This window comes from Ascaphus truei, chromosome 20, assembly GCF_040206685.1.
Source record: "Ascaphus truei isolate aAscTru1 chromosome 20, aAscTru1.hap1, whole genome shotgun sequence".
In the NCBI taxonomy this organism is placed as follows: Eukaryota; Metazoa; Chordata; class Amphibia; order Anura; family Ascaphidae; genus Ascaphus; species Ascaphus truei.
This window is the reverse complement of record NC_134502.1, coordinates 29,286,420-29,298,900: the sequence shown is the minus strand read 5'-3', so window position 1 is coordinate 29,298,900 and position 12,481 is coordinate 29,286,420. Positions and strand designations below refer to the sequence as shown.

Below are 12,481 nucleotides of genomic sequence, written 5' to 3'. Positions count from 1 at the left end.
TCCCTATACACCAATAGGGACATCAAAGTATCCACACACACTTTTAGTTGTGCTACATACTCTCACATTTCCACACCCACCCACACCATTTATATCCACTCCCACTCCACACACCTTTTGTAAAGCACTGTATATACTGTGGGCTCTCCATTCATTTTCATTCACACTGATACACATACACACTCTTTCATCACTTGCTTTCAGGAACCTTTTGACACCTCTAGCCATAAAACACATCCACACCGGGGGAAGGACCAGCACAGATAACATTCCAAGAGACACTGTTTATAGTATAGCTTTTGCTTGCTTCATTCATTGTAACATCGCCGGAAGAAGAGATCAGTGTATCTCGAAAGCTCGCACAAATAAAAGCATTTCGTTAGCCACAGAACGGTATCATCTATTTATTTTTTGATTATATATATATATATAAATATATATATATTCTAGCTGATATACCCGGCGTTGCCCGTGATGTAATGTTCTGCCTCCCCCATCCTCCCTCTCAACTCCCTTCCCCCCCTCTTCACAGCTGTTCAGACTTCCCCCCTTCTCTCCCGACTCCCTTCCCTCTCTCCTGACTCCCTCTCCCCCCTCCTCTCTCCTGACTCCCTCTCCCCCCTCTCTCCTGACTGACTCCCCCTCTCCTGACTGAATACCACCCCCCGCCTGTCCGCTGTGCGCCGCCATTTTACCAGGAGGAAGGAGGTCCTTCCGGAGGCTGCCTGCCCACTGCCTGTCCCCCCGCCGGGAGGGAAGTGAGCGCCGGGGAGGGTGTGGCGGTAGGGAAGGTTTGGCCCGGGATTAACGGGGTTACCCCCCAAGGGCCCCCCTCTAACCTCGCCAGGGAGACAAGGGGTTAACTGGGCTGAGGCCCAGAACTGTGACTTAACCCTTGCTAAATAACATGAAAATGCTTATTCCCCTGTGTAAATGATGTTGTTGCTGGATCAGGGTCTGCATAACCCACCCACTGGGACTTAAGGGGTTAATCTTATATGCAGTGCTGAATAAACAGTTACCTGAAAACTGGTAATTTGGTAACTGAGTAAGCCAGGACCCTGAGCCTTGGGGTACATCCTCCGGGTCACCCCCCAAGTACACACATATTAAAAATATAACGTTGTCATAAGAGAAACATATATTTTTGATAAAGTGACTTTTTGTAGTTTTTGAAATACACAGGCAGAATGCTAATAATGGTGTGCTAATGTACAGGCAGAATGCCTGTCTTTATAATGCATGAGGAGCCAAATGGTGCCTCATATGAGTATTCACTGGAAGTGTATATCAACAGAGAGGTGTGATACATCGCCCTGATCAATAGGTAACTGACCTAATTGGTTATGCGAAAAGCAAAAGCCCACTTCAAAAGGTTTATTGACGTGGCCAGTAGGATGCTACATAGGATATCCTGCTAGATTTGAGCCTGGCTTCCCAGGGGAATTGTTTATGCGGGAAGCAGGCAAAAGGAAGGGAAGGGTTTGTTATTCACACCTTCCAGCAAAAGGTATCCCCCAACAGGATATCAAAAGTGAGTAACTTTATTAAATATAAGGATACTATGAAATGTCCTTGGCTGAACCGGCTAAGAATTACATAAGTGTCTTGGCGAGAGTAAGCCGATCTTGGGAAGTCTAAACATTGAATATGTAACTGCTGCGAAATGCCAGATATTAATATCTCTATTAATGTTCATATTACAATGTAATTTTTGGTCTTCCTGCGAGCGTCAGGTGTCACCGGCCGTATTAATATATCTCACCTGACTGTGTGTATTACAGAACGGAAGTTATGCAATGATTTGCAGTAAATATGAAATTTTGGTTGAAGTTCTCAGAAACTGCAGCCCCCCTGCTATGATAATGAGCAGGGAAGAGGATGCCTTTGTAAACGTGGTAACTCACATTTACACACCAAGGTTTCCTGCAGGAGTGAACATGACAAATGTCCACCCTGCTTCAAAGGGTTTATTGATGGGGGGCTACCCCAAGCTAGAGTCCCAATGGCTAGAACTTAAGTTTTGTTCAAAAGGTTTTATTACCCTCCCTGTCTGTGAGTATGGGGGAGGCGCATACCATAGCAGTTTAAGTGTCCCACTTATCACTGTCCAACACAGGTTATCTTGTCCAAGATCCAGAGGGGTAGCTGGCCTGGCATTCCATTTGCACATGTGGGGCCTCAGAAAGGAGACCCCAGAGTTCTACTGCAGATGTGCCAGCTAGCAGGGGGGCCTGTCCTAAAATGTGTTCCCCCACCAAAGATTGGCTGGAGATAATTGCAAACCAATCCCAGGGTCTTAATGTTACAGATAGAGGGACAAAGGGTTTATAACCTGCTGTTTCCCATCTATCCTTGGTCTTCATTTTTGGTCGCCATGCAATGTCTTGGGCTGATTGCTGGATGAAACTGCCAGTTCAGATGGGACTGTTTTCATTATTTTCATCTTTTACGTAAGTGTCTATATTTTGCCTGTTATTGTATAATCTGTTGTGTTCACCTTTATCAAGGAATAAATTCTATTTATCATATCTAAGTCTCGTCCCAGTTCAAACCCAGGTATATATATATATATTTATATATATAGTTTTTGGTGTAAATTACAGCCTGTCGCAAGCTACCGTGACAGAGGGAAGTGAGCGCTATAGAGGGAGAGAAGTGAGCGCCGGGGAGGGAAGTGAGCGTTGGCGGCTGGGGCAGGAGAGCTGCGCCACGCTTCCTCTCTGTCCGGGAGCCAGTGCAGGGGGCGCACGTGAGGGTGAGTGTGATAGGGGCGGGAGGGGGAGAGGACAGAGAGAGAGAGAGAGAGAGAGAGTGTGTGTGTGTGTGTGTATGTGGCCGAGGGAGAAGAGAGTGGCAGTTGGGTGACCTCATAGAGCCAACAATCTGATTGGCTAGAGGCTGAGGACCAATCAGATTCACCGCATCTAGCACTAACCTTTCAAATTTATATATTAAGATATATATACTAGCTTATGTGCCCGGCTTCGCCCGGGGAATGTAATATTGAATACATGTCCCCACCCCCCCACATCTCACAGGCCAAGATCTCCCATCCCATACCTCAGCTAGCGAGGAATGCAGCGAGCTCCCAGGAGAGAGGAGGGGGGAAAGCAGATGGGGGGGGGGTGGGGTTTGCAGGGGCAGCAGTGAGTGCAGGCGGCTAAGTGGAACCCCTGGGACTGCTCCGCGGAGCCCTGGCTAAGAATCACTGACACACATACACAGGCCGAACCAGGCAAGGACACGACCCCTCCCTTAGTGGCCACGCCCCCCGCCCCCTGCTCTCGCTCTAACATTACTGCTGTCCAGCAGAGTGAAACTTAGAATGTCCATAACTTGGGAGGTGAGTCACATTGGAAGGTCAAAATAGTTGTGTTGGTCTACAAATCCTTAGCAGAATGTCCAGTGAAAGTTTTGTGGTGCTACGTGGTGTCGTTTGTGAGATATCGATGCTTCTGACATACAAACAAACAGAAAACGGAAATCCAACTTAGAATTATAGTATAGATATATATATATATATATATATATATATATATATATATATATATATATATATATATATATATATATATATATATATATATATATCAAGTCATGTGAAAAAGAAAGTACACTCTCTTTGAATTCCATTGTTTTACATATCAGGACATAATAACAATCATCTGTTCCTTAGCAGGTCTAAAAATTAGGTAAATACAACCTCAAATGAACAATAACACATGACATATTACACCGTGTCATGATTTATTTAACAAAAATAATGCCACAATGGAGAAGCCATGTGTGAAAAACTAAGTACACCTTATGATTCAATACCTTGTAGAACCACTTTTAGCAGCAATAACCTGAAGTCATCGTTTTCTGTATGACTTTATCAGTCTCTCACATCATTGTGGAGGAATTTTGGCCCACTCTTCTTTACAATGTTGCTTCAGTTCATTGAGGTTTGTGGGCATTTGTTTATGCACAGCTCTCTTAAGGTCCCACCACAGCATTTCAATCGGGTTGAGGTCTGGACTTTGACTGGGCCATTGCAACACCTTGATTCTTTTCTTTTTCAGCCATTCTGTTGTAGATTTGCTGGTGTGCTTGGGATCATTGTCCTGTTGCATGACCCAATTTCGGCCAAGCTTTAGCTGTCGAACAGATGGCCTCACATTTGACTCTAGAATACTTTGGTATACAGAGGAGTTTATGGTCGACTCAATGACTGCAAGGTTCTATCTAGCGTATCTCTCTAGCGTCTCTCTCTAGCGTCTCTCTCTAGCGTCTCTCTCTAGCATCTCTCTCTAGTGTCTCTTTCTCTCTCTCTCTCTAGCGTCTCTCTCTAGCATCTCTCCCTAACATCTCTCTCTAGCCTCTTTCTCTAGACTCTCTCTCCCTCTCTCTCTCTCTCTCTCTCTCTCTCTCTCTCTATATATATATATATATACATAGAGATAATAATTACCAGAAGGATGTCCGATAATAAGAGACAGCACACTGAGGGTTAAATCCGAAACAAAGTCTGTATTGTAGACAAGAGAGGTATTGCAATGTCTCAGTGTGCTGTCTCTTATTATCGGACATCCTTCTGGTAATTATTATCTCTACATTATTTTTATGGGATAAGCATCTGTTTTTTGCTTGAGTTTTGTGTGCCTACTGTACTGCTTTCTTTGTATATACATACATACATACATACATACATATAGAATTATTCTTATCTGTACATATAATGGTTCTCCAAATCTCTCACTGCCAAAGCAGGACACAATATGTTGCTGCCTCTCATTGTAGGGCCGTCACACTGACACTGCTGTCATGGGTCCCCTGTGGGAATGGATGAGCAGGAATATAGAGAGAAGTATATTTGGGATTAGCACTGATTCCCAGGGTGCTGTCATTTCCCTGATAAGATAATTAATGAGAGATGGTGTAATTAATATCTGCATTCCCTGGACATCTACACAACTTATAAAAACTGACCCAGAGAGTCCATCTCCTGTCTGTGTGACACTGATATACTAGGGGACACAGTGTGTGTGACACTGACAGACTGAGAGAGCCCCTCTCCCTGTGTGTGACACTGACAGACTGAGGGTCCCCTCTCCCTGTGTGTGTGACACTGACAGACTGAGGGAGCCCCTCTCCCTGTGTGTGTGACAGTGACAGACTGAGGGAGCCCCTCTCCCCCCTAGTGTGACACTGACAGACTGAGGGAGCCCCTCTCCTGTGTGTGTGACACTGACAGACTGAGGGAGCCCCTCTCCTGTGTGTGTGACACTGACAGACTGAGGGAGCCCCTCTCCCTGTGTGTGTGACACTGACAGACGGAGGGAGCCCCTCTCCCTGTGTGTGTGACACTGACAGACTGAGGGTCCCCTCTCCCTGTGTGTGTGACACTGACAGACTGAGGAAGCCCCTCTCCCTGTGTGTGTGACACTGACAGACTGAGGGAGACCCTCTCCCTATGTGTGTGACCGTGACAGACTGAGGGAGGCCCACGCACTGTGTGTGTGACAGTGACAGACTGAAGGAGCACTTCTCCCTGTGTGTGTGACAGTGACAGACTGAGGGAGCCCCTCTCCCTGTGTGTGTGACACTGACAGACTGTGGGAGCCCCTCTCCCTGTGTGTGTGGCACTGACAGACTGAAGGGGCACTTCTCCCTGTGTGTGTGACACTGACAGACTGAGGAAGCCCCTCTCCCTGTGTGTGTGACACTGACAGACTGAAGGAGCCCCTCTCCCTATGTGTGTGACCGTGACAGACTGAGGGTCCCCTCTCCTGTGTGTGTGACACTGACAGACTGAAGGAGCCCTTCTCCCTGTGTGTGTGTGACAGTGACAGACTGAGAGAGCCCCTCTCCCTGTGTGTGTGACAGTGACAGACTGAGGGACCCCCTCTCCTGTGTGTGTGACAGTGACAGACTGAGAGAGCCCCTCTCCCTGTGTGTGTGACAGTGACAGACTGAGGGAGCCCCTCTCCCTTTGTGTGTGTGACACTGACAGACTGAGGAGGCCCCTCTCCCTGTGTGTGTGACACTGACAGACTGAGGGAGCCCCTCTCCTGTGTCTGTGACACTGACAGACTGAGGGAGCCCCTCTCACTGTATGTGTGACAGTGACAGACTGAGGGAGCCCCTCTCCCTGTGTGTGTGACACGGGCAGACTGAGGCAGCCCCTCTCCATGTGTGTGTGTGTATGTGTGACACTGACAGACTGAGGGAGCCCCTCTCCTGTGTCTGTGACAATGACAGACTGAGGGAGCCCCTCTCCCTGTGTGTGTGACAGTGACAGACTGAGTGTCCCCTTTCCCTGTGTGTGTGTGACACAGACAGACTGAGGGAGCCCCACTCCCTGTGTGCATGACAGTGACAGACTGAGGGAGCCCCTCTCCCTGTGTGTGTGACACTGACAGACTGAGGGAGCCCCTCTCCCTGTGTGTGTGACACTGACAGACTAAGGGAGCCCCTCTCCCTGTGTGTGACAATGACAGAGTAAGGGTCCCCTCTCCCTGTGTGTGTGACAGTGACAGACTGAGGGTCCCCTCTCCCTGTGTGTGTGACAGTGACAGACTGAGGGTCCCCTCTCCCTGTGAGTTAGAGATGAATCACAGACAGAGCACCTGTTTATACAGAATTGGAAGATTGCTCCCCGTTATAATGTGGATGTTATACAAATTAGCTGTGGAAGTGTGTATGTGCTGGGGGTCAGGGAGAGGATGCAACCTGTCTGGTGTAAACAATAATGAATATCTGAGCGGGGCTGGAGACGTTATTATAGGGGGGACTTTTACGATTCATGTTGGCAAAAACTACATCGAAAACCTTTTCACAAGCAAACCTGCAGATCTTATATGTCAGACGTAAGTTTTATTTGAATGTTACTATCTGTGATGTTTTCAGAGGGTATGTGACACTGACAGACTGAGCGAGCCCCTCTCCCTGTGTTTGTGTGACATTGACAGGCTGAGTGAGCCCCTCTCCTATGTGTGTGACACTGACAGACTGAGGGAGTCCCTCTCCCTGTGTGTGTGTGTGTGTGTGTGTGACACTGACAGACTGAGGGAGCCCCTCTCCCTTTGTTTGTGTGTGACATTGACAGACTGAGGGAGCCCCTCTCCCTGTGTGTGTGACACTGACAGACTGAGGGAGCCCCTCTCCCTGTGTGTGTGACAGTGACAGACTGAGGGACCCCTCTCCCTTTGTGTGTGTGTGACACTGACAGACTGAGGGAGCACATCTCCCTGTGTGTGCGACACTGACATACTGAGGGAGTCCCTCTCCCTGTGTGTGTGACAGTGACAGACTGAGGGTGCCCCTCTCCCTGTGTGTGATACTGACAGACTGAGGGAGCCCCTCTCCTGTGTGTGTGACACTGACAGACTGAGAGAGCCCCTCTCCCTGTGTGTGCGACACTGACATACTGAGGGAGCCCCTCTCCCTGTGTGTGTGACAGTGACAGATTGACTGAGGCCCTCTCCCTGTGTGTGTGACAGTGACAGACTGAGGGAGCCCCTCTCCCTGTGTGTGTGACACTGACAGACTGAGGGAGCCCCTCTCACTGTGTGTGTGACAGTGACAGACTGAGGAAGCCCCTCTCCCTGTGTGTGTGACAGTGACAGACTGAGGGAGCCCCTCTCCCTGTGTGTGACACTGACATACTGAGGGAACCCCTCTCCCTTTGTGTGTGTGTGACACTGACAGACTGAGGGAGGACCTCTCCCTGTGTGTGTGACACTGACATACTGAGGGAACCTCTCTCCCTTTGTGTGTGTGTGACAGTGACAGACTGAGGGAGCCCCTCTCCCTGTGTGTGACACGGACAGACTAAGGGAACCCCTCTCCTGTGTGTGTGTGACAGTGACAGACTGAGGGAACCCCTCTCCTGTGTGTGCGTGACACTGACAGACTGAGGGAGTCCCTCTCCCTGTATGTGTGACAGTGACAGACTGAGGGAGCACCTCTCCCTGTGTGTGTGACACTGACAGACTGAGGGAACCCCTCTCCTGTGTGTGTAACACTAACACGTTTGTGACATTTCATTCTCTGCATCTAGGTTTGAATTCAAGAGATATCAGAGCATGTGGGCGATGATATTTGCTATTGAAGAGATTAACTCAAACCCCGACCTTCTCCCCAACATCTCCCTGGGCTTCCAGATATTTGACTCCTGCGTCTCCATGAGACGGGCAGTAGAGGGGACATTCTGGCTGCTGTCGGGAGGACAAGGAAGCATCCCCAATTACCGGTGTCACAAAGGGCCACCTCTAGCAGGTGTGATTGGAGATTCAGCGTCCACACGCTCCATCCTAATGGGCCACACTTTGGGACTGTACAGATACCCACAGGTAAGGGAGATACGAATGTGTTATAATTTGACTTGAAATAAGAGGGCACATGAGCATCGGTTTCAGATCCCCCGGAGGTCTCTTCTTCCTGGGTACAGAGGAGCCACTTAGTGGCATCTTTTGATCAAAAATGATTCAAGCCTGTTAACCCCGTCAAGGTTAACTCCAGTTTTGCAGATACCTATACTCAGTAAATAAAAAGTCTTATTGTGTTTTGGACAAAATTTAGTAAAATATGTGACAGTGTCCAAATGGTTAACAGAGTGAAGCATAAAGCTATCTGTGATTTAGCGCAATTAATATTATGACGGGAAACTGCGGTGCGCAAGTCCCTCAGTGATACATAACAATACGTCCACACATTTCTTTCAGAAGATTCAAGTGAAGGGTTCCTGTGTTATTAGACTGAGGATCAAAATGTAGAAATCGCACACAGAAATTGCCAGACAATTTGGGAGGGGCGCAGGGAGTGTGTGTTTTCTGTAAATGTGAGGCCCATCTTATTCCTAGCTCCATATTCCATATAGTGGGTATGTATTTGTCTGTGGGTACAGCGCTTTAAAAACCACACAGGTCTCTTTTTCATGTATAAACCCTGGTTAATAACGGAATGGACGGCGTCAAATGTTTCATAGTAGAAGTTATTTTCGTTCTTATTTTTAATGTTTTGACAGATCAGTTATTTTTCAACCAGCGCTCTCCTCAGTGACCGGAATCTGTTCCCGTCCTTCTTCCGGACCATCCCCAGTGATGAGTTTCAGTCCCGAGGTCTGGCCCAGCTGGTGTCTCACTTTGGATGGACTTGGATTGGTCTCCTGGCCATTGACAATGATTACGGTGAATTTGGGATTCAGGTGGTCCAGCAGGAGCTTGTCAAGCTTGGGGCTTGCGTGGCCTTTGTTGAGTACATCTTGTCCGGACAACCCAACAGTAATGCTCCCCACCTTGTCCGCGTCATCAGGGAGTCAAGGACCAAGGCAATCGTGGTTTTGTCTTATGATTCTGCATTTCTGCCGGTGGTGGAAGAGCTGGTGAGGCAGAACGTGACAGGAAAAATTTGGGTGGCTAGTGAATCTTGGTCAACCTCTACTATACTTTCCAATAAGAAGTTTCATAGGGTCCTGGTGGGTACCATTGGATTTGCCATCAATTCTGGGCAGATGACTGGGTTCTTTGAGTATTTTCATGCCCTCCACCCCTCCAAATCCCCAAATGATACATTCATAAGGGAGTTTTGGGAACAGACTTTCTCTTGTAAGTGGTGGGTCCAGAAGAATGTCGATGACTGGACACATAATAGCACAATTCCACAATGTACTGGAAGAGAGAAGCTGGACAGCTCCATGGCTGAAGCAGATCTGAGAATCAGTCTCAATGTCTACACATCAGTTTACGCCTTTGCATGGGCCTTACAAAGCCTAATCCAGTGTAAGCCTGGAAGTGGACCATTCCGTCATGGTGCCTGTGCCAACATCTCATCGTTTCGACCTTGGCAAGTAAGGCTAAGTATTTACTTTGTTCATACATGGGACTGAACCTTTAACATGTTAAAGAGGTTACTGTCGGTAGGTCACTTCTCTCCTACCTGGGATGCACCATTTATACCATAAAACAGGTCATTGTGATCTTCAGGCTCCAAAAGAACACACGAAAAACAAAGAGTTGTTGTTGCTTATGTTAAATCTTATTAGAAATAGATTAGTAAATCAAACAAGTTATAATCGCTCTGTAAAATAACTACACACCATCGATATCTATGTACTGTTAAATCAGCACAAAGGAATTTCTAAGAGATCATGTGGAAAGGGTTTATGGCAAGAAATATAGGGCTACTCCAACCCTCATATAAGATTATGCCAGAGGTAATGAATCTAAATACGCCAGTGTTCTGGAGTGTCTCACATCGTCTTCTTCTTCCAGCTTCTCCATTACATTAAGAGTGTAAACTTTGAGACCAAAGACAGGACCAGGATGTTTTTCGATGCTAAAGGGAACCCCCCAGCCCTCTACGATATCGTGAACTGGCATCTGAGCGCCACAGGCTCCTTGGAGCAGGTGAAAGTGGGAAGTTATGTCTCAAGCGCCCCCGATGGAAAGATCTTAAGAGTAGACAGTGCGGCTATTGTTTGGGCCACTGGGGATACACAGGTATGTCTGAGCAAACCTTATACTATGAACTAATACATGGAGTAGATTCGATGAATTGCTTTTCAATTCTGATAAAGCAGTGGAAGAGAGAGAGAGAGAGAGAGAGAGAGAGAGAGAGAGAGAGAGAGAGAGAGAGAGAGAGAGAGAGAGAGATAAAACCATGTACAATAGAACTTTGAACTTAATTTATATATTTATTCCATTGAATCTCCCATAGGTTCCTCTCTCGGTCTGTAGCCCAAGTTGTACCTCGGGGTTTAGGAAGATGGCCATACCAGGAAAACCTGCCTGTTGTTTTGAATGCGTCCCATGTCCCCAAGGAGAGATTTCCAACCAAACAGGTAAGAAGGTCACAGATGTTTTGGCAAAAGTCATGTTATTGATGGCAAAGGTTAACATCAGTGTCTCTTCCAGATGCTGTGGAGTGTCACAGATGTTCCTGGGACACGTGGCCGAGTCTTCAACATGACAGGTGTCTACCAAAGACCATACAGTTCCTCTCCTACAAAGATTCACTGGGAATCAACTTAGCAGCCATTTCCTTCTCTTCTTCAATATTCCCTATTGGAATTCTGGGAGTTTTCATCTGCCACAGGACAACGCCCATTGTTCGGGCCAACAACTGGTTCCTCAGTTGTCTACTCCTGGTGTCCCTGTCCCTCTGCTTCCTCTGTTCTTTGGCTTTCATCGGCTATCCGCATCCTGAGAAATGTCTTCTGCGACAGGTGGCATTCGGCATCGTCTTTGCCCTCTGTATCTCCTGTGTCTTGGCCAAAACCATTACAGTTGTCATCGCCTTCAAGGCCACCAAGCCGGGCAGCAGATTAAGAAAATGGACAGGAACAAAGGTGTCCTACTTTGTCATCGGGCCGAGCGTTTTCATTCAGCTGTGTGTGTGCGTGATGTGGTTGTCCCTTTCCCCTCCCTTCCAAGAACACGACATCCAAACCCAACCTGGGATAATCATCTTTGGGTGTAATGAGGGTTCCCCCCTCGCATTCTGGTGCATGTTGGGATATCTCAGCCTCCTGGCCAGCGCCAGCTTCATTGTTGCCTTCCTGGCCAGGCGGCTCCCTGACAGCTTCAACGAGGCCAAGTTCATCACCTTCAGCATGCTGGCCTTCCTCAGTGTCTGGGTGTCCTATATCCCAGCCTCCCTCAGTGCCCGTGGCAAGTACACCGTGGCCATGGAGGTCTTCGCCATCCTGTCCTCCAGTTGGGCCATAGTGGTGTGTATCTTTGCTCCTAAGTGCTTCATCATCCTCTTCAGGCCCCAGGTGAATACAAAGAAGCATCTGCTAAGTAGCCAAGCCAAGGGTGGCAAGGAATAGGCTGTTTCGTTATGGATTTTCATTTGGTCCAGCAGTAATTGGGGGAGCAGATGGAGAGGGAATAGGTTTGGAAGATGTCTCTTCACTCAGTCCATACGTACAGCCACATCTGCTATTTCTGTGTACACACAGCTCTGTCACTGCACCTCCATCCTTCTCTGCTGTCTGCTCTGCCACTCCTGTGTACACACAGCTCTGTCACTCCACCTCCATCCTTCTCTGCAGCCTTCTCTCCTATTCCTGTGTACACATAGCTCTGTCACTGTACCTCCTTCCTTCTCTGCAGCCTTCTCTCCTATTCCTGTGTACATACCGCTCTGTCACTCCACCTCCATCCTTCTCTGCGGTCTCCTCTGCTATTCCTAAGTATACACAGCTCTGTCACTGCACCTCCATCCTTCTCTGTAGCCTTCTCTTCTATTCCTGTGTACACACAGCTCTGTCACTGCACCTCCATCCTTCTCTGTAGCCTTCTCTTCTATTCCTGTGTACACACAGCTCTGTCACTGCACCTCCATCCTTCTCTGCTGTCTGCTCTGCCATTCCTGTGTACACACAGCTCTGTCACTCCACCTCCATCCTTCTCTGCGGTCTCCTCTGCTATTCCTAAGTACACACAGCTCTGTCACTGCACCTCCATCCTTTTCTGTAGCCTTCTCTTCT

The 12,481-nt window shown here is 47.9% G+C and overlaps 1 protein-coding gene across 1 annotated transcript; it reads left to right on the top strand.

The window, feature by feature from the left end:
- Window positions 1-6,790: 6,790 nt before the first annotated feature.
- On the top strand, window positions 6,791-11,818 carry LOC142471104 (extracellular calcium-sensing receptor-like). The gene is made up of 6 exons (XM_075577900.1): window positions 6,791-6,897; window positions 8,048-8,339; window positions 9,014-9,835; window positions 10,260-10,487; window positions 10,705-10,828; window positions 10,902-11,818. Exons 1-6 carry the CDS (start codon window positions 6,791-6,793, stop codon window positions 11,816-11,818), a joined length of 2,490 nt encoding a protein of 829 aa, XP_075434015.1.
- Window positions 11,819-12,481: the final 663 nt, after the last annotated feature.